We start from the raw sequence: 25,344 nt of genomic DNA, 5'->3' as shown, positions 1-25,344 counted from the left end.
CTATGGGAATTCCAGCTGATCAATCTCTCTTTTGTTTTAGGCCCAGCTGGTTTAGACCAGTTTGCTAGCTGGGTATGTTATTAAGAGCCTGCGGATTACAGGATAGCACCAGACAGGTTGGCAGAGCAATTATTTCTCTGAAAGCATGTTTAGCAGGGTAATTTAAAGCAGAAAGGGGCAATTTAAAAGTAGCTGTCAGCCAGGTGTGCCGCACACCTGTAATCTCAGGACTCGAGAGGGTGAGGCAGGACAGCCTGGACTACTTAGTGAAATTCGTCTCAAAACAGAAAGTAAACATGGGAGTAGTTTCCATGGCTGAATATTTGCCTCCTAGCAAAAAAGGGGGAGGGGATGCTGTGCGTCCTCATGACAAAAATTAGTGAGATAGAGGATGGCTTTCCTAGGAAGGCCACTGGGTCAGCCCCTGTGGTGTGGTCTCCAGGCCCAGAAGGGGCAGCCTGAGGGCCAGCAGCCAGCCTTCGTGGGACATGTCTATACAGTACTCAAAATGTGTGGGTCTCACCTGGGGGATTAGTTTGAGTCTGCATGTGTGTGTGTGTGTGCGTGCGTGCGTGCAGGTGTGTGTGTGTGTGTGCATTTTAGAGCAAAGAAGACCCATGAGGCATTTTTTTTTTAAAGTAAGGGTGTGTGTCTGTGGGTCTTTCTCTCCCACCACTCTGTGTGTGTGTGTGTGTGTGTGTGTAGACAGGAAAACCCTTTAAGTGATGCCTCCTCCGGCGTCCTGTCTCCTCTGGAGAGGGTGCAATGGCCCAAAGTCCCATAACAACACACACCTCAAACCCAGACTCTTCAATGTGTCTGGTAGGATTTAACTGTACAGCCCTCTGGGCTCTGTTTTCCTCACTGCTTTGGAACCATTGTTCCTAAAGGCTTTAGTAGGTAGATTTCAGACATCTCCACCTAAAGATGGACACAGTGTCTTAGGTGGGCTCTGTCTGCTTGGGGATTTGACTTGAACCTCAGCTTGCTTTAGTTTCTCTTCTTAAGCTCTCGTTACTTCTATTCCCTGATTATTTATTGGTTAAAATAGCAGCCTATGGTCAGGCGTGTGCTGCCAAGCTTAACAATATGAACCTAATTCCTAGGACCATAAGGTAGAAGGAGAGAACTGACTCCCTCCGTTTTCCTCTGCATGCATCCCAGGAATGACTATGATGGTTGGACCATGTGACAGGCCTGTTTTAGGGACACATTCTTGCCTGTGGTGCATCACCTGAGAGAGTACCCAAGTTTCTCTGGAAATGAAGCAGGATGGCGCCCCGGCCCGCTTAGAAGTAGACTCACTTCCGTATCCCTGGGTCATGTATGAGTGGAGCCTCAGCCCTGTGAGAAACCTATGGCTGAAGATCATAGTCGGAACCTGCCCCTCTGAGCTCCTGGCCACACTGTCCGTTGCAGAGCTCAGGGTCAGAACCTGCCCCTCTGAGCTCCTGGCCATACTGTCCACTGCAGAGGCAGTTCTTTCTAGTGGAATATCCCACCTTTCATGTGGAGGAGCAGTCCCAGAGCCAAGCAGAATCACAGCATTAATATTCCAGGGTTTACCTTGCAGCTCTTTCTGGAAGAGCCCTTGTAAATTAAGGCCCAGAGGACAAGCACTTGGTGACAGCAGTGTCACCAGGAGAGCTGAGATCCAGGCAGTGACTCTGGCGCCATGGCCAGAGGCAGCGAGGAGCTACCTCCTCCTGGGGTCTGAGTAGACTCTCCCACAACCCCGATCAGGAGAGCCCACCCTCTCATTCTTTCCCACCTTCACGTGGGCGGGGGACTCTTGGTAGCTCAGGTGCTGCAGTGGTCTGCCTTCCGGATTCAGAGAGCCCTCAGCTTAAGGAGCTTCCCTGGAAATTTCCTGTTTCAATTTTATAGAAATGTCTGGCAATACTTCCAGAATGATCCAGGAGAATCAGGGGCATTGGAACAGAAGCTTGGTGGCTTTAAGACTCTGTCTCGTGTTGAGCAAGCATCTTCCTTTGATGCTCCCTTTCTTCCTCGCTAAGGAAAGACAAAATGGAGGCTCTTATTGGCTCCCTTTACCAGGCCTCCTCTGTAGCACTTCCATTGGGCAGGGTTTCCTATGGCCCTTTAGGCTGTGGGCCGGCCTATTGGTGACTCTGTGTGTCTGGGACACAGATCTCTCAGCCAACGGGCAGAGCCAGGCAAGCACCCACCAGCTGAATCTCCTCTGATAGAGCCGTGTGCTATGGCCTCTCTTCATCCTCTAGGCCCTTGTCAGTGAGTACTGTTTCTCAAAATGGAGGCACCAGGAGATTCAGCTGGATTCTGGGTGGGATAGATGGGGACACACAGTTCAGGTACCTTGTATGGACCTGAGATCCAGAGATTCAGAGGGCTTTCATAAGTTCTGGTAACAGTTCCACTTCTGAGGTTCTTCTGGGTCATAAAGGGGCCTGAGCACCTTGTATGCACTGTCCTGTTTTATCTATCTAGGAATTCTGAAAAGGGGCAGCATTGAGCCCATTCTGCAGATGAGAAAATAGGGGCATAGTGAAGACGAATTTTAGTTTTTATTGCTGGGAATGTTACATGACTATAAAAGACAATGTTATCATTTTTCTAGGGTTTTAGGACTCAGTCCCATGGTGAGCTATCTTCCTTTGCTGCTCTCTCTGTTCCTCAGTAAGAAAAGAGGCTTTGATTGCGGCCTTTGCCAGGCCTCTCTGTGTGACTTTTCCGTTGGGAAAAGATCTATGTGCGCGTGCGCGTACACACACACACACACACACACATGCACACATGCACGCACACGCATGCTCAGAGTCAGGTAAGAATGAAAACTAAAGTACCACAGACCTTCTCTTCAGATCATATCCTGTTGCTTCAGCAAGCTCAGAGGAGGTGGAAACGAAACCCTTGCTGTGCAAAGGCCCTGGGGTGAGGGATGTTTTTCTGTCGGTTCTGCTGCCCCTAACCATGTCAAGAGAGCACTCAAAGGCTCTTGAGCTTCCACTGCGGCTCCCTGCTCTCTGTTTCCATGGCGACCTAAGCATTCAGGCTGCTAGTGCTCCACTTCCTGGCTAGCCTGCCTCCATCAGCTCTGCAGGCGCCACCATGGCATCAGCTGCCTAAGAAAGTCAGCTTTCCAACGACTGGGTTCCAAAGCTCGTCCCTCCCAGGAACCCAGACCTTCTGCACATTCTGGGTCGGCAGCTTTGGAGCTAGGTCCCATCTTTAGTCTGAAGGCTTCCTGGTAGCGAAGAGCCGTCGCAAAGAAATGGAACCCGCCTAGACATCTGGCCTATCGACAGATATGTAAGGAAAAGTGGCATTCATGCACAAGGAATGGGTTTTTACTCAGGTCTTGGGAAAAAATGGAATTATTAGAATTTCAGGAAAATGGATGGGACTGGAAGGTATTAAATGAAGTGATCTAATCTCAGGAAGACAAAAATCACATGCTGTCTCATGAGTGGATCCTGACGATCAATGTTTGTGTTCATGCAAATAAAGGGTTGTGGGAGGGAGCGTAGACTGTGAAGCCATGAGTGACCACGAGTGGGGAGCACGGGGGCACGGAAGGCACATGTGACGTGAAAGCGGGAAGGCGGCTCCCAGGGGTGAGAGCGCACGAGGGAAGGTAGGACGTGGAAGAGACGCAGAGAAGCAACAAAGACAATTTTAAAAATACCACCAGAAACCTGATTGTTCTTAAAGACTTTTTAAAGTTACATTTCTGTTTTATTTACTTATTTTTGCACTCCCCCCCCCCCCGTGTGAATGTGTGGCGGTCAGAAGATAGCTTGGGGGAGTTGGTTCTCAGCTTCTGCCCTGGGTTCCAGGGTTTGAATTCAGATCATCAGGCTTAGTGGCAGCTGTCTTTACCCACTGAGCCATCCTGCCAGCCCCAAGCTTAATTCTTCATAAGCTAATAAAAGAAAAACTTAACGAATGAAAGGTTAAGGGCTGGAGAGAGAGTCCCACGATCACGAGATGTTACTGTTTATGCAGAAGCCCTGCATCCATGTTGGGTGGTCCACGACTGCCCGTAACCCCAACTCTGCTGGCCTCCTCAGACACTGCATTCGGGTACACATGTTCTGCATGCAGACATGCATGCACACAATTCAAAAGCTTTTTTAAAAAAACGTTGAAAATAGTGTATAAAAAACATACAACTGAGCAACTTGGCAACAAAAGCAGACTGGAGTAGCAATTGTCATATTAGACACAGAGGAGTTTGATGCAAGTCTGACGGCGAGGAACGATGACGCATGCTCGTAAAGGGTGATAATTAGCTGTCATCATGCCCACATCGATTTCACAACACAAAGCTGAAATCGAAGTTGGCAGCTGACATGAGGAAGTAGAAGGGCCAGCAGTGGGACCTGGGGATCCTGGTCACCCTCCGTGACAGCAGCCAGCCAAACAAAAAGTAAACACAAGCAAAAATATATTAGCAAGACATCATTCATTGGAGTCACCCATGGAACGGTCACAGAAATTAATCATGTTCCAGCTCACAGAGGAATTACCAAAAGGTTCCATCTTTGTTCATACAAAGAAATAGAAAACAGTAATAGAAAGCTATAGAGATCTCAAATCTATGCATTTATTTTTCATTAGATTTTTTTATATTACATGTGATATATATGTGTGTGTATGTGTGTATACCCAGAGAAGTCAAAAGAGGGCATCAGATCCCCTGGGACTAGAAGGTGGAGAGAAATTGAGGAAGATACCAGACCATCAGATGTTAACCTCTGGCTTCTGCATGCATATGCACACATGTGCTTCTTTCTCTCTCTCGCTCCCTTCTTCTCTCTTACACAGATGCACACACACACACACACACACACACACACACACACAGAGAGAGAGATAGAGAGAGAGAGAAATGAATATAAGGCCCAAGTAAAACATAGTATCAAGTGGAGTTTATCCCAAGAGTTAGATAGCTTTTTTTCTTTAAAATTTTAAAAACTTAATTATTTCTCCTTAATAATTATAATTTTTGATATTATAATTACATCATTTGTCCTGTTTCTTTCATCCTCCCACTCAAAACCTTCTCATGCACCTCTCCTGCCTTGCTTTCTTTCTAATTCATAGCTTCTTTTTCTTTAATTGTTGTTGTTGTTCTTGGTGGTGGTGTGTGTATGTGCTCATAGACACACATGTACATACTCATAAACACATAAATACAACCTGTATAATGTTCCTTGTATGTGTATGTTTTCAGGGATGATCAGTTGATTGGACGACCAATGGGTGTGCTCTTCACTAGGGAAGACTGTTTCCTCAGCTCCCAGCATTCCTTAGTTGCTGTAGTTCTTTGTATAAGGTTGAGACATCGTGGGCTTTGTCTAGTTTAGCATGTCTGAGTTGTCCTTGTTCAGCTTGTGTTTAGGTAGTCACGTTGGTAAGACCTACCATATGGGTGTAGCTTTTGACATTCCTAGGAGAGACAATCCAATAGCAAACTCCCTGGTCCTCTGGCTCCTACACTCTCTCCTCCTCCCTCTTCTGCAGTGACCCCGAGGCTTAGGTGGAGGAGTTGTTTTACAGATGTATCTATTGGGAGTGGGCTCCATAACTTGACATTTTTATTTTATTTTTTGGTTTTTCGAGACAGGGAGACAGGGTTTCCCTGTGGAGTCCTGGTTGTCCTGAACTTGCTCCTAGACCAGACTGACCTCGAACTCACAGAGATCCTTCGCCTTTGCCTCCCAAGTGCAGGGACTAAAGGCGTGCGCCACCACTGCCCGACCTCATAACTCTACATTTTGACTACTTGCGGTTTCCTGTAATTGTCTGCATCTGTTGCAAAGAGAAGTTTCCTTGACGAAGGATGGGCTACATGTATCTGTGGGTCTACGGACAGATATTTGGAGTAGTTAGGGTGATAGTGGTTAAGTCGCAGTTGCAGGGTTTTTCTAAGATCATGGCTTCAGAGCTCCAGTAGTTGGCTAGGCTTCTGGCATCAGGCGTGGTTTCCTACTTGTTGGGTGAGAGCTGGGTCTGTTTTAAAAGCACTGTCACTTAGGCTGACTCCATTCTCGGAAGAGACTTGAAGGCCATGATTATCTCAGTGGACTTAAGAAGGTGTTGGATATCCTAAATGCCCTTGTGGAATGAAAGTCCATAGATTAGAGAGCTTCTTCCACCCTGCCAGGTGCTGACCTAAGACCCACAGTAAAATGTGTTTATAGGAAAGACCCAGAAGCTTCCCCTGAAGACCAAGGCCCAAGCACAGATGCTCCATTTCTCCACTGCCGCTTATCAATCACAAGCCCTGGCTGATTAGGGAGAGCACAGGAAATATGCAAAGACAAGAACAGCAAGCAAGAAAGATAAAGAATGTTACTGGAGCCGATAGTATATGTATATATAACCTAGGAGAAAGCCCGATGTGGTGTGTGTGTATCTGTATGCCGGGAGGAGACAGGAGGATCAGCAATTAAAAGCCAGCCTTAGTCATGTAGAAAGTTTGGGGCTTCATGAGGCCCTGTAAAGAAAGAGAGGGAGCAGGGGAGAGAGGGAGGGAGGGTCAGAAGGGAGGAGGGAGAAAAGGAAGACAAACCAACAAATAACCTATGAATATCAAGGAACAATTAGAACAGTTTGAAATTCTCAGCAGAGTTTTATGCCAAACCCACAAAGTTCTCGGACAAAAATGTATAGAATTTTTATAGAACAAGTTTTATGATCCTAAACAGAACATGATGAACAGTGGTGTAAACTCTAGTGGCGCACTGTCAGGGTACCTATGGGCTGTCTCCTGCAGTGGTTTGATCTAGAATACCCCCAGAGCCCTGTGGCAAAGGCTTCCAACTCCATGGGGGTGCAGTTGGAAGGTGGTGAAGCTGTAAGGGGTGGAGTTTAGTGGAAGGAAGTTGGGGCATTCCTAGTATCCTCAGATGGGATACTGGGACTCTGAGAGCTGGGCATCTTGGGTGTTTTCATCACAGTGATCCAGGGCCCAGGGCCAGCTAACACATCAACTACAGAACTACAGAAGTTTGGAAAAGAAAAGCAAAAAGGGACAATCACTGGGAAAATCACCCAGGTCATTTTGAAAAGACATCGTAACTGAAAGTGTGAACAGGAAAACAAACTAATGGGCTTGAAGCTTGACTAGAAGCACACATCTATGCACACTCCTGAGAGCATAGAAAGTGTGTGTGTGTGTGTATGTGTGTGGTGTGTTAGGGGTTTTGCTGTATGGTCGTGGAAGATTGCCTTAGGGGAAGTAGAACGAAGAAGCATAAAATGATATCCTTATCCTATTAAAGAAATTCCAGGGAGAGTATAGATCTAAATCTGTAAGTCACAGATAAAAACTCAGCATAGTCTTGAGAGTTTGGCATGGGTAGAGATTTCTTCAGAAATAGAAAAGGCGGGTATGATGGGGAAATAGGTCGATTGGCTTTTCTACATCAGAGCTTGCTAGTGTCGGGCTTCTGCCTGTGCTCACTGGGCACAGAGTATTGGCTCCCATGCACCAGCTCTCCAGGGTAAAGACAGATGCTGAGATTCAGACTGAGGGGCGCCCCTGGGAGCATGCGCCACACTGGACGCCCTGGTGGTCTTGTTCTCTTAGACTGAATTGCTGTCCTGAGCGGGAGTTCAACTGTCTGTGAAGAGCCTCAGAGGCAGGTTTGGTGAACCATGGCGACTTCAGAAACATGGGCCTGATCCCTGTGTTGTTCCCATCCTTTCAGAGCGGGTGTGGGTCACCTTGACACAAGCGTGGGCTGTTCATTGATAACCCACAGCCCTGACTGTGCTCTGGAATCACCCCAGGAGCTTGTTAAAAATAAGTCAAAGGGCCCCACCCCAACACACTCTGATTCAGGAGGTGCCAGGCTTAGGAACTGACATCTGACCGGCTCCCATGGGTAACCAGCGTTGGACCTGCCGAACTGGATCGGCCTCCAGGGTCCAGAGGCAGAACAGCTCAGCTGCCAAGGATGGAGACCCACCTGGGCTGGGAATGTGGCAGGCTCCACACCCAGAGTGTGCCACAGCAGGAAGTACGGTAGCTTGGTATGGCGAGGGAATGTTCCAGCAGAGAGGCAGTGCCAGTGAGGGACTGACTGAGGCTTACCTTCCTCCTGTCCTAGTCCTGCCCCTGTACCCAGGTGGTCTGTTCTCTACTGTCTCCTTTATCAGCCTGAGCCTTGGGGCCAAGAAGCTGCCCTTCATGCCTGCGTGCATTTATTCAGTGTTCTTCAGTGTCATTTCATTCCATGGGTGTTCACCAGGACAGTGCTGAGCCAGGGCCAGTCTGCAGCAGGGAGCCATACATTTCCAGCTGGTTAGGGAGAGAGGAGAGACCAACGGGCTGTAATAAAGTGTATGGAGTTCTACCATGGAGAACCATCAGACACCCAAGAGGGACATCTGTCCTCTACTTTGGAAACCTAGAATTGACAGGAGCAGTGGAAGAGACCAGGGATGGGTGAGGGGGACTGTGTGACATGCTGGGAACCTGCAGGGACCTTGGTGGGAGGGTGAGGGGTTGGACTAAGAGGTCCAGGGGAGATCATGAGGGTGGAGGAAAATCACGTGGAGGTTAGCCTGGGACCCACTAGCTCTGCTGACCCCTTTGACTCACCAGGAGCAGGAAGACTGGGGACTTATGGGAATTTAAGTCGCTTTGTGACAAGGCCTGAGGGTTCTCTTTGCTGGAGAGAGGGAGGCTTGGGTGGGACTCCTGAGAGGAAGGAAGGGGAGAGGGCAGGTGCTTCCGCACAGCCACTCCCCCACTGGCCATTGAAAATGACACCCTGTTAGCTGGGTGGTGGCAGCACAGGCCTTTAATCCCAGCAATTGGGAAGAAGAGGCAGGTGGATCTTTGTGAGTTCAAGGCCAGCCTGGTATACAAGAGCTAGTTCTAGGACAGACTCCAAAAGCTACAGAAAAACCCTGTCTCGAAAAACCGAAAGAAAAAGAAAAAGAAAATGGCACCCTGTTAAAGATGGCTATCACTGAATTTCTCTTTGCTTAGCTGAGTTTTACCCTTGCTGGGTTTTGTTGTTGTTGTTGTTGTAACATAGAGTGTATTACTTGCGTCCTTAAAATGAATAAATGAAATTTGTAAGGTGCAAGCTTACTTGTTATCCCAGGGGAGCTGGGGATGTCCAGTACATGCAAAGACGCAGCCTCCAGGCTCTTCCCTCCACAGCTCAACACAGCTGCACTGGTGGCCGAGGGAAGAGAGCAACTGCGGGCGGTCTTCCTCGGGCCACCACAGGCCTAGAAGGCACTAGGCAGGGCCAAGTGTGCCGTGGATGCTGAGGGCACCCTTGTGGCCTACACAGAGGGCTGAGCCACTATTCCGGGGAGCAGGACTAGGCTTGCCAGGCCTCTTGCTGGGGGCATGTGATGCAGGCCTAAATTCCCTTTGGGGTTTCTCTTCTCTAGATACACTTCCCAGACGTGGAGCGTGTGGAGTGGGCCAATAAGGTAAGGCCATTGGTGGGCAGGAAGGGCAGGGTTCACTGCAGGCCTGGCGTCCTCACATGCAGTCCTTTGCGACTCAACATAGCGTCCCTGAGCAACCTGACGGGAGTGCTGTGCAACCCAAGCCTCAGGCTGTGCTTGCCTTGCTAGGGACGGGAGAGAGGCCCCTCCACTGCCGAGCTTCCATCAGTTCCTCCATCAAGTCATTCACAGAGACGTTTTCTTCTCTTAAAGGTTTTTTCCTTTAAATAAGTTTTAAATTAGTATCTGGACTGGGGAGAAAAGTTTGTTGTTTTTGAAAGTACAGAGAAGATTTATAGAGGAAAGAGCAACCCTAATCTTCCTCTCGAGATGACTGTATAAGGAAAGGAAGATACCAATTAGACACAGCATCGGGGCTCCCTGCAGCTCCCAGCCCAGCTACAAAACCACTGCTGTGTTCCCAGCCCAGCTACAAAACCACTGCTGTGTAACCCTGGGCATTTTTCCCAGCCTCTCTGAGCCAGTCTTCTTATATGTAAAATGGGACTGATTATGACTTCTGTCCAAGCCCGCGTGAGTACGGGTTCACTGATATATCACTGTCGTGACTGGTGGAAGGTCATCTAAGGGAATTCCCCTAGTGCTGGCTAGCTGTTCCGTGTCCTGTCTGTCCATCTGCATCAGGAACCCTGACTCTTTAGGTGGTCCCTACCCCCCAGCCTGATCTGTGAGGGGTCCCTGCAGCCCGCACCTCTAGGCTCCTGCCTCTCCTGCTTAACCCTGGAAGGAGATTTGATCACTGAGGTCAGGGGTTAGCACTCATAACCGTTGTTAATCTAAGGCTGATATTTTCACATTGCTGGACATGTCATTCCAAGCGTATCAAAAACTGCCCCAGCCTCCATATAGAATATAGAGGAAACAGCTCACGGCTTTAGGAATGACCAGGGTTCTAGGATAAAGAGCCTGGGTATCAGGCCTTGGGGACACACTCTGCAGAGCCCTTCCTGTGTGTGCCAGCCAGGCCCTGATCACTGTCGAGCTTGAATCTTGACTGAAGGCCACATGACTGTGGAGGCAGCCATTAGGGTGGAGTGCCACGTGGCCATGGATGGAGTTGTTAGGATGGAGTGCCACGTGGCCATGGATGGAGTTGTTAGGATGGAGTGCCACGTGGCCATGGATGCACTTGTTAGGATGGAGTGTCAGGCACGGGAGTGGAGGCATTCGTTAGAATAAGGACGGAGGCAGCCATGGAGGTGAACCGCACGTTGAGGGTAATTCCACGAGCTCTGGAGAACACCGGAAGATGGTGTAGAAGAGGTCTCCAATAGAGTGGGAGGATGAGCCCCTGGGTCCCATATAGCTTCAGGCTCTACCATGATTATGGGAAGGACCGGAGTCGGGGGGGGGGGGGCACCTTTATACTGAAGCCCGAAGCTGCTGTCACTTGCCCCTGCCACCTGACATCTTCACTTCATGCGGTTACAATAGAAAGTGGCCATTACTGGTAAAAAAAAAAAAAAAAAAAAAAAAAAAAAAAAAAAAAAAAAAAAACTGAAACAGTCTTTAGGTCAGCTAAAAACATGGTGCCTTGCCAGTGAGATAGTGTGTCCATCCCCATGACATGGCCGGGGAGAACAGACTTCTACATTGTCCTCTGACCGCCACGTGAGTGCTATAGTGCAAGCATGTGTGTGTATGCACAGGCGTGCGCACACTCACACACACATCACACACAACGTAAACAATAAAAGTATTCTACCAATATCATTTTGGCAAATTTTGAACATTGTATAGTATGTCCGCATGATATCATTTCTGTCAACAGTGAACTAAAATACTAAAGTGGTCCCGTGGATTATGACTGGAGCTGAACATTTCCTGTCGAGTGTCTCAGTCATGTCTGTCTAGACACTGCCTACTGTGCGTCCTAGTTGCCTGCAGTACTCACCACAGTAACTTGTTGGGCAGGTTTGGAGCCTTGGAGCCATAGGCTGTATCAGTCCACTGGGTGTGTAGCAGGCTAGACCGTCTGGGTTTGTGTAAGTACACTTGGTATTTGCACAAGGACTAGGGCATGGGTACATGAGGCCCTGGTATCAGGAGGAACTTGGTCCCACTCAAGGCTTTCAGACCAGCCCTGGCGCAGAAATGGACCAAAGTCTGCATTTTTTGGCTTGTAGAAATTATACTCATAGGAAACAATTTATCAATCTCTTCTGTCATCATTTTTTTTCTTAAACCATTAGCATCTGTTACTGTGTATAAGGTGTGATGCAGAGCGAGGATGTGTTTAGGGCAGATCCAATGGCTTTAAATTGCTGAATTAGACTGAAGTGTTCCCATAGTACTCGCAAAATACTGCTAACCCTCTGCCTGGCAGTGGGATTGGCTGCTGTCATCAGGTGTTTACAGAATGGGTTGATGGGCAGGTGGGGGGCTAGTGGGCAAGCCACATACCTGTGGACGCCACCTGTGGACCAGGCTGCTGTGGACCTGCAGTCTGTGGACACCACCCATGGACCAGGCTGCTGTGGACCTGCAGTCTGGGACACAGAGCTGACCTCCAAGGGCCCCCGTCCCAACTTGCAGATCATCACACAGATCTGGCCCTACCTAAGTATGATCATGGAGAACAAGATCCGGGAGAAACTGGAGCCCAAGATCCGGGAGAAGAGTGTCCACCTCAGGACCTTCACCTTCACCAAGCTCTACTTTGGGCAGAAGGTTGGTGATGCCTCAGTGAGGTCAGCCTGGACTTCCTGGGTAGTCTTTTCTTGTCCTCTCTTCCTGGTCCCCCCACCCAGGACAGTACTTGGTTATAAGGATGCCACTGGGCCTCAGAGAGCCACAGCCCCTGCCTGTGTTACCCTGCTCGTCAGCCCCAGGGCACAGCTCTCGCCTCCTGTCCTCCTACCCAACTTTCCGGGCTCCAAGGAAACCACGGTCAGAGAGCAGAAAGAAGCTGAAGGAAATAGTTCCTCTTTTCTTCTAGAAACTTCAGAAACATGCACAGAGGGAGCCAGATAGCTTGAAAGACGAACAAGTGGTATCTGCTAACTCCAAGGGTCAGCTGTGATCTCCGCCACAAGGCAGTTCAGGGTATTAGGAGCTCACACGAGTTCTGTGGAGACCACAGGCATCCCGAAAGAAGTGATGTCTGAGTTGCCTTTGGAGAACTCGGCAGGCAGAGCAAGGGAACTTCACACTGCTGAGTTTAGAGCAGAGCCTGCGACATCAGGCCACTCTTTGAGCACTGAACCCGAGGAGGCTGACCAGATGTTCTAGGCCTGCAGGTGACTGGCCTCACTCCTCCTCCTGCCCTTTCGAGGCCTTCTTTTCTTAGCCATGCCCATCTCCTCTCTGTTCCTCGTCCTCCTGTTTCCCCTCCTTTCACTGACTGACTGGGGGGCTCTCCCAGGACCTTCACAGGCCCAGGCATGCCCCGTGCATGCCCTGTGCATCTGCCCCGCCCTCTTCTTTCACATACGCCAGTGTCTTTAGCATTCTCTGTGCTGTGGTAAGCTCGGGCCCGTGGCCTGCCCTCTCTAAGCTCCAGTTTCCTAGCACATGAAAGGACAGGACCAGTTTCTACGGGCTCCTCTGAGGCATGAACACCAGGCCAGGCCTCAGGTGGCCTCTGCAGCTGTGTGAACCATGTCCCAAATGTGGAAGCCATATTCTGGTCTAGTGCCCTTGTCCAACTGTGAGCCTGAACCAGGACTATCCTGCCTGGCATATAGTGGGCACCCTAATACCTGTCCCTGAAGGTGAGGTATTGGGGTAGCTCAACATTCAGAGGTTCCAGGTGATCCTCTACTCCCAACAGGCCCCGAGAAATGGTGACTGAACACGGTACCCCTCCCCCAGGCCACACTTCCAATGAGCCGGGGCAGAGCCAGGCTGCGTGTGCCCTTTGCAGCTTTTACAGTTCTGGAGACTCCTAAAGAAAAATAGAATATAAAATTAAAAGTTTCCTAACACATGGAAGATCTTAGGTTCAATTCCAGGTACCAGAAGAAGTCTAAAATACCAAATAAACAAATATGAGAAAACAAATCAGAGGTGTAAAAAATAAAAAAACACCATTGTGTTTTTAATGAACTCCACACTCTGAGAATCTATTCAAAGGTTAATACATGTTTAGATTTTACGTTGTGTATGTCTGAATGACTTGATGTGCACCACACATGTGCCCAAGGTCTCCCGGGGAACAAGGAGCAGCAGACCCCTGAAACTGGAGTGGCAGGTGGTTGTGAGCCACTGTGTAGGTTCTGGGAACCAAATCCTGGTCTTCTGCAAGAACAGCGACTGCTCTGAGCCATAGAGCCGTCTCTCCAGCCCCAATAATACATTTTCAAATGCTACTTTCTGTGGGGTGAGCAGAAATTTAATGGAATCCTTTCTCCTTGTGGAACTGGTCGAATCATTTCCAATCATTTACTATGAAAAAATCTTAAACATATAAGCTGTTTAGTGAATTATTCAGTGAATGTCCCAGGTCTGTTCTCTAAACTGTGCAGATGCTAATATCTTGCTGTACTTGATTTGTTATATATCCCTGCCTCTGTCTATATAGTCATCTGTCTCTAAAATGCACTCCAAACAACAGCAGACGTTCGTGAACTTTTTACCTCAGCATTTGGCATGCATATTACTAACTTAGGTGCAAATGAAATTTAGTTTTACTCCTAATCAGTCTTAACCAGGTACCTGAGGGCGTAGTAAGCATAGAGGGGGATGAAAACAGAAGGGATTGGATCCCTGAGCCAGTGACCCTGCCTTCACCCTACCCATGTGGGGCCAGCTCCTTCCCATCTGTCACACTCCCATTAAACTCTCTTTAGGAGACCTTGCTACTCACCCACCAACCCTCCCCACTGGGTGGGGCAGAGTGGCTGTTCTTTATTTGACTTCCCCCCTTTCCACTATCTCGGGGCTAGGCTGTGGGCATATGAGGCCAAGCTAGGTCCCCATTGTACTGTCTTCTCCAGGCTAAGGCCTCCTAGAGTCGATCCTGTTAAATAGCTGTGACAGGAAGGGGAAGCAAGGAGATCCATAGTCTTTCTGTCATTTTTTCAGTGCCCCAAGGTGAACGGTGTTAAGGCACATACTGACAAGTGTAACCGGAGGAAAGTGACCCTGGACCTGCAGCTCTGGTGAGTCCTGGTGTCTCGGGTACAGGCAGGGTAACTCTAGACAGCAGCTTGAAGATAGAGTGGTTTTGTGTGTACGCTGGTTTGGGGTGTGAAAGCCTTTCTAGGAGCACAGCACCTCTGGGCTGAGCCCCAGGTCTTTGTAAAAGGCGGGGTACAGAAAAGTGGATGGGACATGACTGGCCCCGAATAGCCAGCCCTGGCTCACTCCTCAGCCTGAGCCTGGCATCTTGCACCCCCAGCAGCTCTGCAGGACTTTCTTGCAAGCCACAGCTGGGCCACTTGGAGGGTCAGAGCAGCCTCTGCAGAGGTGGGTAGAGAGGGGGCAGGTGTAACGAGAGGAGGCAGGTGCTTGTGTTGAGACCAGGGAGCTTCGAGCAGAGATGAGAGGCTGTGTGGAGAGCTGGCCTCTGACACGCCAGGAAAACTAGAGTCAGCTGTGAGAGGCTTTTGAGTGGGCTGCACACTGCACTGGGCTGCACACTGCTCTGGGCTGCACACTGCACTGGGCTGCACACTGCTCTGGGCTGCACACTGCACTGGGCGTGGGCACGTCTTTCCAGTGATGCTCATGACGGGCTTGAGCCAGGAAAGGCGATTCAAGCAATCCATCTCTCCAGAGGTGCAGAGGCATTGACAGTGTGTTTGAGGACAGGATGAGAGTGGTTGTCATTCTTTCCCAGAGTCTCACATTTCTTGTCATTGGCAGAAACAGAAGATGGCTCTGAGGCCACCCTCTTAGGAGCTGGTCTCCATTGTGTGTGTTAGAAGGGTAGCAGATCACAAAGTGCCCAGACACTCTGTCACAAGACCCTCCTGTGAATAGTTCAGCCTCTCAGGTGGCACTTACCACCCCTGCCACCTGTTCTGCCTGTCCCTGCTGACCAAGCATTTCTGTGGTCTGACAGGCTTATATGCCCATGTGTGCAGGGGTGTGACGGTCACCTCCTCTTAGCTTCCACCAGATCTTTGACAGTCTCTTGACATTTACCCTCAAAGGCACCCACTCTGGGCTCCTCAGGGCACATTACCTGGCAGGGGCCACCAGCTGGTCCTGTCTCTAAGTTTCTATCACCCACCTCCAGCAACAACTAGAGATAATGGCAGGATGAACCAGGGGGTGTGGCGCACATGTCCCCTTGATCAGGAATTCAGAAGGGTAGAGGAACAGCATGTTTACTAGAAACATCCTTTTCATTCATGGGTGCCCTGGGGCTAGGTGGTAGCACAAAGCCCGGCTTTCCTAGACAGAGGTGGGGATGTGCCGAAGACGCCAGGTGCAGGAGTCTGGGAGGGGAAGAAAGGCTGAGGCTATGGAAAAAGTGACATGCTGATGTTAACTGAGACCTGATGGCCAGCAACAAGGGTTGAGGCTGTGTATCACTGGGCAAGTTGCCTGCCTGCTCTGAGCAGTAGCACTCCCCCCCCCCCCCCTTTCAGCTACATCGGGGACTGTGAAATCAGCGTGGAGCTTCAGAAGATCCGAGCAGGTGTGAATGGCATCCAGGTGAGGGAGGATGTTGTGACTGCTGCCCCAGCCCCTGCACTGGGCTCCGGAAAGTGGGATCAGCTCACATTGGAATGTTGATGTTTGTTGTCTTGGCTCTTTGCTCTTTTGGGGGGCCCTCCACCCAACTCCCAACCAAATCACACACAGAGCCTTATTCTTCATTATAATCACCCAACCTTTGTTTGGCTTGTTTCTAGCCAGCTTTTCTTATTTTAAATTACCCCATCTATCTAAAAGGCCCCCAGGCCTTTTCCTTTTCTTCTGTGTCTCTTACTTTCACTCTTACTCCATGGCTGGCTGTCCCCTAGCATTCTCCTCTCCTTGCTCCTTCCCCTCTTCCAGATTTCTCCTCTTTATTCTCTCTGCCTGCCAGCCCCACCTGTCCTTTCTCCTGCCTCGCTACTGGCCGTTCAGCTCTTTATTAGACCATCAGTTTTAGACAGGAAACGAATCACAACTTCAGAGTTAAACAAATACAACATAAACAAAATCAACACATCTTTATATCATTGAACAAATGTTCCACAGCATAAAGGAAAGCAACACACCTTAGAATAATTTTCCACAACACTGGACCATGCTGTGAAGGACACAGTGGCACCAGACATGGACTGGTGACACAGGAGCAGCTGTGAGGTCACACAGTCAGCAAGTGGTGCTGGGCTTCACTAACCTGCTGGGCCTTGGGCTCTAGAGCCAGCTGTGTGTCAAGTCTCCAGAGGTTTTGTCTGCCTAGGAAAGTGAGGGAGAGCCATAGCTGGGACCCAGGTGGACCTGGAGGTGGAAATACCTCTCTCCAGAGGCCGTGTGCCGATCTGGAAGTCACGTCTGTGTCCCAGCCACCCCAGCTGCTCACACACCACAGTATAGTTAGTTCATGGCCTTGTGGGGGCAGCAGTGGGGTCATAGCTGTGTCCAGGTCCCCGAACATGAGCTGTGGTCCTTCCAGTGATAGCAGGTGACCTAGGCAGGAGTACCTGACAGAGGGAAGGTGGTGTGTGATAATGAAGCCACAGGGGACCGAGTGGCAGGTATGGGAACAGGTTTGGTCCCTTACAACTCTCTCTGCCTACCAGTTGCAGGGCACCCTGCGTGTCATCCTGGAGCCCCTGCTGGAGGACAAGCCCTTTGTGGGAGCTGTGACCATATTCTTCCTTCAAAAGCCGGTGAGCTCAAAACCTAGGGCTAGGCCTGATGCCTTCCGTGAGCAGGCATTGAACCTCCCGTGTTGGGATTTAGCCTGAGTGTGGACATTGTTTCAACCCAGCACAGACGGACACCTATGGTCCGATCCTAATTGGTTCTTAAGGCAACCTCAAGGAGTTACCAAACTGAAAGAGGGCCACAAGGTCTAGAAATCTCTCTGAGACAAACCTGGGCTCATGAGAACAGGCCGACCTGGCTGTGTGGCAAAGCCCCCTTCTGTGGAGGTCCTGGCCTGAAGCAGCAGGCCTGACCAGCCTAAGCTAAGGCCTGGAGCCTTGCTCTAGTTTTATTCTATTGTTGTGTTCAAACACTGACCAGAAGCAGCTTAGGAGAGAGCTTATTTTAGCATACAGGTAACAGTCTGTCACTGAGGGAAGTTGAGGCAGGAATCCAAGCAGAGACCTCAAGCAGAAGCCATGGAGGAAAGCTGCTTGCTAGCTCAGTCTCAGGCTTACCTAGCTTTCTTATGCAACCCAAACCACCTCCTGCCTGGGGGATATGTCACCCACAGTGGACTGGGCCCTCCTATATCAATTAACACCCAAGACACCCCCTACAGCCAGGACTGGGGGAATCCCTCAATTGAGGTCTCAGGTGGTTCTAAGCTGTGCCAGGTTGGCAGAGCTAGCTAGGACCCTCTTCCCATGCCCTAGGGCAGGTTTGGCAGGCTGAGAAACATCCTCCCTACCTCATCTGGCAATAGGTCAATAGGTGAACCCCGGCAAATAGGGTTCTCCCTTTTGGGGGGATATGAGGAGTTTGGGAAAGGTATCAGCCTGGGTTGCCTGCTCCTTGAGCCTAGCAGCCTCCCTCTGCCCACAGCACCTGCAGATCAACTGGACGGGCTTGACCAACCTACTGGACATGCCGGGTATCAAGTAAGTGCCAGGAGTGGGGCTCCCTGGAGTCCTGACAGCTGTGAGCTGCACAGAGGCTGCATCCTCCCACCCTGTATAATGAGTGGGAAACGGGGGGGGGCAAGTACCGGTGTGTGCACATGTGTGTGTGCTCGCATGTGTGTGTGCGTGCGCACCCGCAGAAAGCCAGCCCGTGGACAGGTGCACACCCTCCTGCTGACAGCTTTGCCCAGTGTAGACTGAGAGGCCAGGCTTCTTTGTCTTAAAGTTGCCCAAGCACATGCACACGTGTGGTAGAACCCTTCTGTGTGTGGAACACAGGTGTGCATCCTCATGCTTCACCCTTCCCCACCCTCACTGTAGTGAGACGCCCAGTTGGCCCCTGTGACATGGTTGATGTGCACAGAGATGGGAAGGGACATTTTCCCAGCAGAGGCCAGCGAAAGGACAGGACTAGGGGAATCTCAGCTCCCCAGGTGAGGTGCAGGCAGCCTTCAGACACCAGGCGTTCCTCAGCTAGCATCATTAGATCTCTCCGGGAGGCAGGGTCACCTGGATTGGTCAGGAAGGTTACTGAATGTCTCTGCGGGCCCCAAGGACGGCCACCTATATGCTCACTGGGGATGTCCCCCTCTGATTCATTGTTCCAAATGGAGAGAATCTGGTCTTGCACCTTTTCTCCTGTTCTCTGGAAATTCCAAAAAGAGCATATAATGGAATCTCTCCACCATCCACTTTCTCCTCTGACTCTCCCTGAGCTCCCAACACATCCTCCTCCTAACTTCATGTCCTCTTTTTATTTTTATTTTAAATAACCCATGAAGTCCAGTTAATGCTGACTATGTGTGCATAACTGTGGGTTCATCCCCTGAAGCATGGAAAAATCTGCCAGTGGCCACACTCTGAAAAATGGTTCTCCCTCTACCAGCAGCTACCCATTGCCAATAGATTCCCAGTTATTGGTGAGGCCTGGAGAGTCCCTCCCCACTTAGGCCTAAATTTTGTATCTGCTTTGATCTTGCATGTATTCTGCGCAGGTAACTACAGCTGCTCCAAGTTCATGAGCCTGATAGCCATGGCATGTCCAGGAGCTGGCATTTAACCTATTGAATGCTCTTACTTTCTTTCCACCACCTCCTCTGTGGTGGTCCCTGAACTTTGGCAAGGGGATTGATAATGATGTCCCATTTAAGCAGCCACACACTGTTACTCACTGTTTCACTGTTACTCAAAGAAGACTTTTTTTTTTTTTTTTTTGGTTTTTCGAGACAGGGTTTCTCTGTGGCTTTGGAGCCTGTCCTGGAACTAGCTCTTGTAGACCAGTCTGGTCTCGAACTCACAGAGATCCACCTGCCTCTGCCTCCTGAGTGCTGGGATTAAAGGTGTGCGCCACCATCACCCAGCTCAAAGAAGACTTTTTGAATAGCTATTGTGCGCTGGGCCTGCTGATACTGTCCAGCTGTGGGGGCAGGTGAGCCAAGGAATGGAGAACGTCACCAGCATTAAGGAAGAGAAAGGTGTCAGTGGCCAGCTTTTGTCCTGTGTCCTCGCACTGTCCTCAGCGCTGTACCCACAGCTCCCTTCACATCTGTTCCGGGACAGGGACACCCATCTAAGGCAGGGCAGCTAGGGAGTATGATGGGAATCTTGACCTAGGATCTGTTCTTAAAGCGCTCTGTGTTGCCTAGGAATAAGCAGGACCTTTTTTTTTTTTTTTAAATTGGGGGTGAAGAGTGCAAGCAGGATGCTCCTCCTTGGGTCAATATGTCTAGGACACAGGATGTATATCTGTTTCGTGCCCAGCAGCTGGTCAGGAAGAGACCATTGTTGCCTCTGGTGGAGCCTTCTGCCAAGCTAGTCTCTTAGTGCCAGCTCTGAGGATGGGTACAGGGGCAGGTGGCATGCGGAAGCAATGTCACCCCTCCATAGCTGGTCACGCCTGATGTTTCAGTGACGTATCAGACAGCCTGCTGGAAGACCTCATTGCTGCCCACCTGGTGCTGCCCAACCGTGTGACTGTACCTGTGAAGAAGGGGCTGGATATAACCAACCTGCGCTTCCCTCTGCCCAGCGTGAGTACTGGGAGCTGGCTCGAGTGTTGGGCCAATGAGGAGGGATGCAGGCCATGGCTGGGTTCTGAACGGTGCTCACTAGTGGCCATCCTCATGGTAACCCATTTCGCAGGGTGGCGCAGAGGCTGGGAAGGGTGTGTGACTTGCCCAAAGTCACCATCTGGGAAGGGGTAGCACCCATGTAGTTTTACCATGTTCCTGTCCCCCCTGTAGACTGCAGTTGAAACTGTAGGTAGGCACTCCACAACACCTGAGGACCCCCTTCCTCCCTCAGGAAGGCTCCCTTGGTTCTGTGTAGTGGTGGACAGGACCTTGGGATCTACAGAAAAGGAAGGTTCTTGGTTGAACCAGGATGGGAATTCTTTGGCTCCTGAGCCCATTTTCCCTAACGTCTGGGATCCATTCATGAGACCCCCCCGGAGATTGCCCTGTAGCTGCCCTCCAAATAGTAACACTGACTAAGGGGCCGCAGTTAGGGGCCCTGGAAGAAGAAAACATCCATTTTACTGTCTGCCAGGTGAAGAGCCGCAGGCCTTCTGCTCATGCCCAGCCTGACATATACTGTATTACACACATGAAGTTCAGGGATGTGGGCTGGCCAGGGAGGCAGCATGGATGTCCCCAGTCTTCCCGTGATGGCTCACTGGCTTTCACCCACACTACATGCAGTCCCATAACAACGTAAACACCGTCTCACCAATGTAAGAGTTCCTAAAAACATGTATATTCCCCTAGGAATGTCCTGACAGTTTGTAACATTAGAATTCTTTGGGGGACAGCTTCTATGTGTTTTTGGTAACTGGTCATGGATATTTACATTTATTTCATTCTGTTTTCTATCTTCAAGTTTTAGTTTTGAATTTTCTACAATTATGTAACATAGTTGTGTGTTTCTAAAGGCCAATACCAAAACTGCATCTTAGGGAGGGAGCCTTACTGCCTCTCGTTCCTATCCCCCAGTCCTTGCCCCCCCCCACCACTAAAGTAATGGTTTTCATTCTATTGTATTTGAGTGTTAATGCAGACACATACAGTCATATGTGTACATCTTTGTTTATATTCATAGTCCCCGTTTCCTTTTATTTTTAGATTTTGATTAGTTCTTTGAGAATTTCATATAGTGTATTTTGGAGAGGTGCGATGACACCAAGGCCAAGAGGGTCCACTCCAGCTAGCCGGGGCGCTCCTGGCAATTGAGAGTTGCTAGGGGAAGAATTAAGCTAGCAGGGCTATCACCTGACTTCCTGTCTCCCTGGAATTTTGTCTGGTTCGAGCTTGCGCAGGTCTTGGGCATGCAGTCACAATTCCCGTGAGTTCACATATGCAGCCCCCCTTCTATGTCTGGAAAACACTATTTCTTATAGTCATCCATGGCCTATTACAATCTTTCCACTTCCTCTTCTGGAATGATCCCTGAGCTGGGGTGTGATCTAGATGTCCCATTTAGGGCTGAGCATTCTAGTCTCTTATTTTCTGTACCTCGGTGAGTCGTGGGTCTCTGTGTTAATCACCATCCACTGTGAAAAGGGCTGGGAGGGGCTCTAATATATGGGTCAAACCATAACTCGTTGGGAGTTAGTTTAATATCACATTCATTTAGCAGAATAGTGGTAGAGTCTCCCCTGGAGCCATGGCCTGTCTAGCTATAGATTCATAAAACCAGTAGTAGCCCCAGGTATGGATTTCATCTTGCGGAGTGGGCCCTAAGTTCAGTCGGGAAGTGCTGTTCACTCCCATGACATCCGCTTCTCTATTGTCCTAGTGGTCGTGTATTGCCAGGCCAGTCATTGTAGCTTTCAGGGTCACAGCTGGGGAGATTGCTGCCTTTCTCCCCCAGTAGCACGTATAGCACTATGGAAGTTAGCCGGTGGAAAAGGAAGTTTCCAGGTCAGTACCAGCCTAGTTTCTCCCTGTGCATGATAATCTTCAGCAACAGGGCTGTCTTAGTTAGGGCTTTTATTGCTGTGGAGACACCATGACCATGGCATCTCTTAGAAAACATTTAACTGGGGTGGCAGCTTACGGTTTCAGAGTTTAGTCCATTATCATGATGGGGAGCATGGCAGCGTGCACGTAGACATGGTACTGGGTATGTCTTGATATGCAGCGTATAGGAAGTTGAAAGTCACACTGTGGGGAGTTTGAGCACAAGAAACCTCAAAGCCAATTCCCACAGTGACACACTTCCTCTAACGAATTCACACCTCCTAATGGTGCCTCTCCGTTGGGGGGGGGGGGCATTTTCGTTCACATCACCACAAGGGTCTTTCAAATCTTGGAGGGTACAAGAGCATTGGCAGTAGCCTGTAATGTTTGGGAATCTGTGAGTACAGTTCCAATAGAGGTAACCCATCTGTGAAGTACAGTAGAGACATTGCCACCCTACTGTTATAGGGCAACTCCATTTGTGTGTGTGTGTGTACATGTGTTAGGAAGCTTCTACAGTAGCATAGGCCTTAAGTGGTAGTTATCATGGTCCCCATTTCTTTGAAAGATGTTAAGTGTATTATTTTTCTTCTCTGCTTTTATTGATAACTGTAACACAGAACCCCACTGCCACGGTACAGATAAAGCCTGCCACATCTGCGCTGTGGCTGCGTAGCCCTTCACTGTGGGAGGTGCTGTCACTGCACCACCAGCCTTGTTGATGGACAGCCAGGCTGTGTCTGGCCTTCGCTGCTGCAGACGACAGTGCAATGAGCAGCCTGTGCACGGAACTTTATGGTTTTTGCCAGTGTGCCTAAGGGTAGATTTCTCAAGGTTGTTTTGGAGATAAAAAAAAAAAAAAATGTGTTAACTGATATATTGTGCCAGGAAAGAGGCATACCTTAAGATTCAGGAACTGCGAATTTCCTTTTTTTTTTTTTTTTTTTTTTTACTTTTCTTTTAAACAGTGGGAGTGTGGGGAAAGGGTCTGCCCTGTGGTGGATGATACTTGAGGCATTTATGCATACAGCAACCTACCACCAGTGCAGGCAGGCTCATAACAAGCTGCCTGAAGTATACCTAGCTTTCAGTTTACATATGTACAGTTTTCCAGCAGTGCTGAAGGAGGAGGAGAAACAGCCTCAGCTGAGTCAGCTGTTCATATCGAGTCTAGAGAAGAGTGTGGAAGGCAAAGCCTTGGGCAGAGTAATGGACCCTGCCACCAGTTGGCCTTGGCTCCGTCACTGTTATCTCTGGCTGCTGTCTCTGTCCAACAGTGACCTCTGGTGGCTTTGGTCCTGGGATCCTGGACTTGAGACAGTTGTGACCTGGAGCTTGGGTGTTTCTCAGGGGGTGATCAGAGTCCATTTGCTGGAGGCCGAGAAGCTGGCCCAGAAGGACAACTTCCTAGGGCTTGGAGGCAAGTCAGACCCATACGCAAAGGTGAGCATTGGCCTGCAGCACTGTCGGAGCCGGACCGTCTACAAGAACCTGAATCCCACCTGGAATGAAGTGTTTGAGGTGAGTTCTCTTCCATCTGTCTTGGAAGTCCTCATGTCTCCAGGCTTCTCCCTGGGCTGTGATGAGCAAGCGGCTCTCATGGTCCAACAGAGAAACCATGGTTAGTGGGAGAGACTTGTTATGGGCAGATAGGTCTTTGTAATTCTTGCTTCCCTGTCCAGCAGACTCAGAGGTAGGCTCTTCTCACCCCATAGTCAGCGCTCTTTCCCCACCAGAATCGGCTGTGGGATGTTTGCAAATGGAAGGAAAAGAACAGTGCACAGGCAGTTCTGCCCACAGCTCCCAGTCTTCCCTGCTGCTGGGTGGGTGCAACTCACAGCCCATCAATCACACGTTCCAGAGCCACCTCCCAGCTGCCCCTTTCCTTACCACACTATCTGCATGCTCTGTTAGGTCTGGTCCCCGGCAGTGGAAGCAGGATGACAAAGGGAAGCTTAGTTTCCTGCTGTCTCACAGCCCCGGGTGAGGAGACTGACAGCACAAAGGCAGAGCAGATGGCAGCCAGTGTCCTCTGGGCACCGCGCTGTTGGCATGCCTGTGCTGTATATCTGGTCCTCTCTGCCTGCCTACAGAGAAAGGGGCATTGCTTTTTACAGGCAGGGCCCTAAGCTGGGCTTTGGCTGGCTGTGGGTTTTAGATCTGATTCAGCAGTCAAGACCTGCAGGGCAAGATGCTTCTCTCTCCTTGCAGTTCATGGTGTATGAAGTGCCTGGGCAGGACCTGGAGGTGGACCTGTATGACGAAGATACTGACAGGGATGACTTCCTGGGCAGGTGAGGAGTGGGGATCTGGGCTTTGGGGCTTCTCTACTGCCTGGGGTACAAGGCTGGACCTTGGAGCACTTAGTGGGCACAGACCTCAGTGCTTAGTGACCTGCGACTTTCTATGGCTGCCGTGGCAACAGTGTGCCAGGCAATCTGCTCTAACATTGTACAGTCTGGTTACAAACCTCCCCAGGCGTCTCCAGCACTGACCTAGGCCCTGGAGGAGAGTAGCGGTACAGAGAGGACCCCAGGGCTCATGTCCCCACTCAGAATCTACCCAGAATCCCAATTGGAACAGGGAGCAAGGTGGCATGACTAGGTGCTCAACTTTAAGGAGCCTTCATCACTCCCCATGTGATGACATCCAGATCTCAAGGCTATGGGAGGGCTCACGTGAGCCCTGTGGGATTGCTTGACAGAATCTCACTTAGTCTAGAGAGGCCCCGCCTTGAGGAACCTGTATAGGTACCAGCCCTTAAAATGCTTACTGCCCAAGTCTTTGTGGCCACCCAATGCCCTCCTGTGGAAGACACTAGCTGAATGTTTGAATACATCTACCTAAGAATTCAGTGTGGGGCCATCGTGGTGTGCTAGCGAGTAGAGAAGGGCACAGTGCAGCTGGATTCTGCCTCCCACAAGAGGGCACAAAATGTCTGTGTCTGTGAGCAGAGGAGCATGAGGGGTGACGTGGCGGCAGATGAAGAGACTCAGATCTTATGCCCCTGTAGTATGCAGCTTGTTTTCCTGAGTATGGAGTTGTAACGAGTTGAAATATGAACAACTAAATGGAAGCCGCAGCTCCCCGCCGGGTGCTGGTCATTTCCGGTGTCTTCATGGTGTAGTGTTGCGGGTGGGAAGTGGGGCTCACGGCACTTGCCTTCCAGGGCTGAGTTCAGGTCCGTG

General features: G+C 50.0%; 1 protein-coding gene across 1 annotated transcript in view; it reads left to right on the top strand.

The window, feature by feature from the left end:
* Positions 1-25,344, top strand: part of Esyt3 (extended synaptotagmin 3) — a 46,753-nt gene that overhangs the window by 9,445 nt on the left and 11,964 nt on the right. The window contains exons 2-10 of the mRNA XM_057767269.1: positions 9,406-9,447; positions 12,022-12,156; positions 14,512-14,588; positions 16,026-16,092; positions 17,172-17,261; positions 18,124-18,179; positions 20,110-20,230; positions 23,507-23,677; positions 24,368-24,450. Of these exons, the coding sequence (XP_057623252.1) occupies positions 9,406-9,447; positions 12,022-12,156; positions 14,512-14,588; positions 16,026-16,092; positions 17,172-17,261; positions 18,124-18,179; positions 20,110-20,230; positions 23,507-23,677; positions 24,368-24,450 (842 nt within the window). The remainder of the gene's footprint in view (positions 1-9,405; positions 9,448-12,021; positions 12,157-14,511; positions 14,589-16,025; positions 16,093-17,171; positions 17,262-18,123; positions 18,180-20,109; positions 20,231-23,506; positions 23,678-24,367; positions 24,451-25,344) is intronic.

This window comes from Chionomys nivalis, chromosome 4, assembly GCF_950005125.1.
Source record: "Chionomys nivalis chromosome 4, mChiNiv1.1, whole genome shotgun sequence".
Taxonomy (NCBI): Eukaryota; Metazoa; Chordata; class Mammalia; order Rodentia; family Cricetidae; genus Chionomys; species Chionomys nivalis.
Note: the sequence above shows the minus strand (reverse complement) of the source record. Positions and strands in the feature narration are given on the sequence as shown.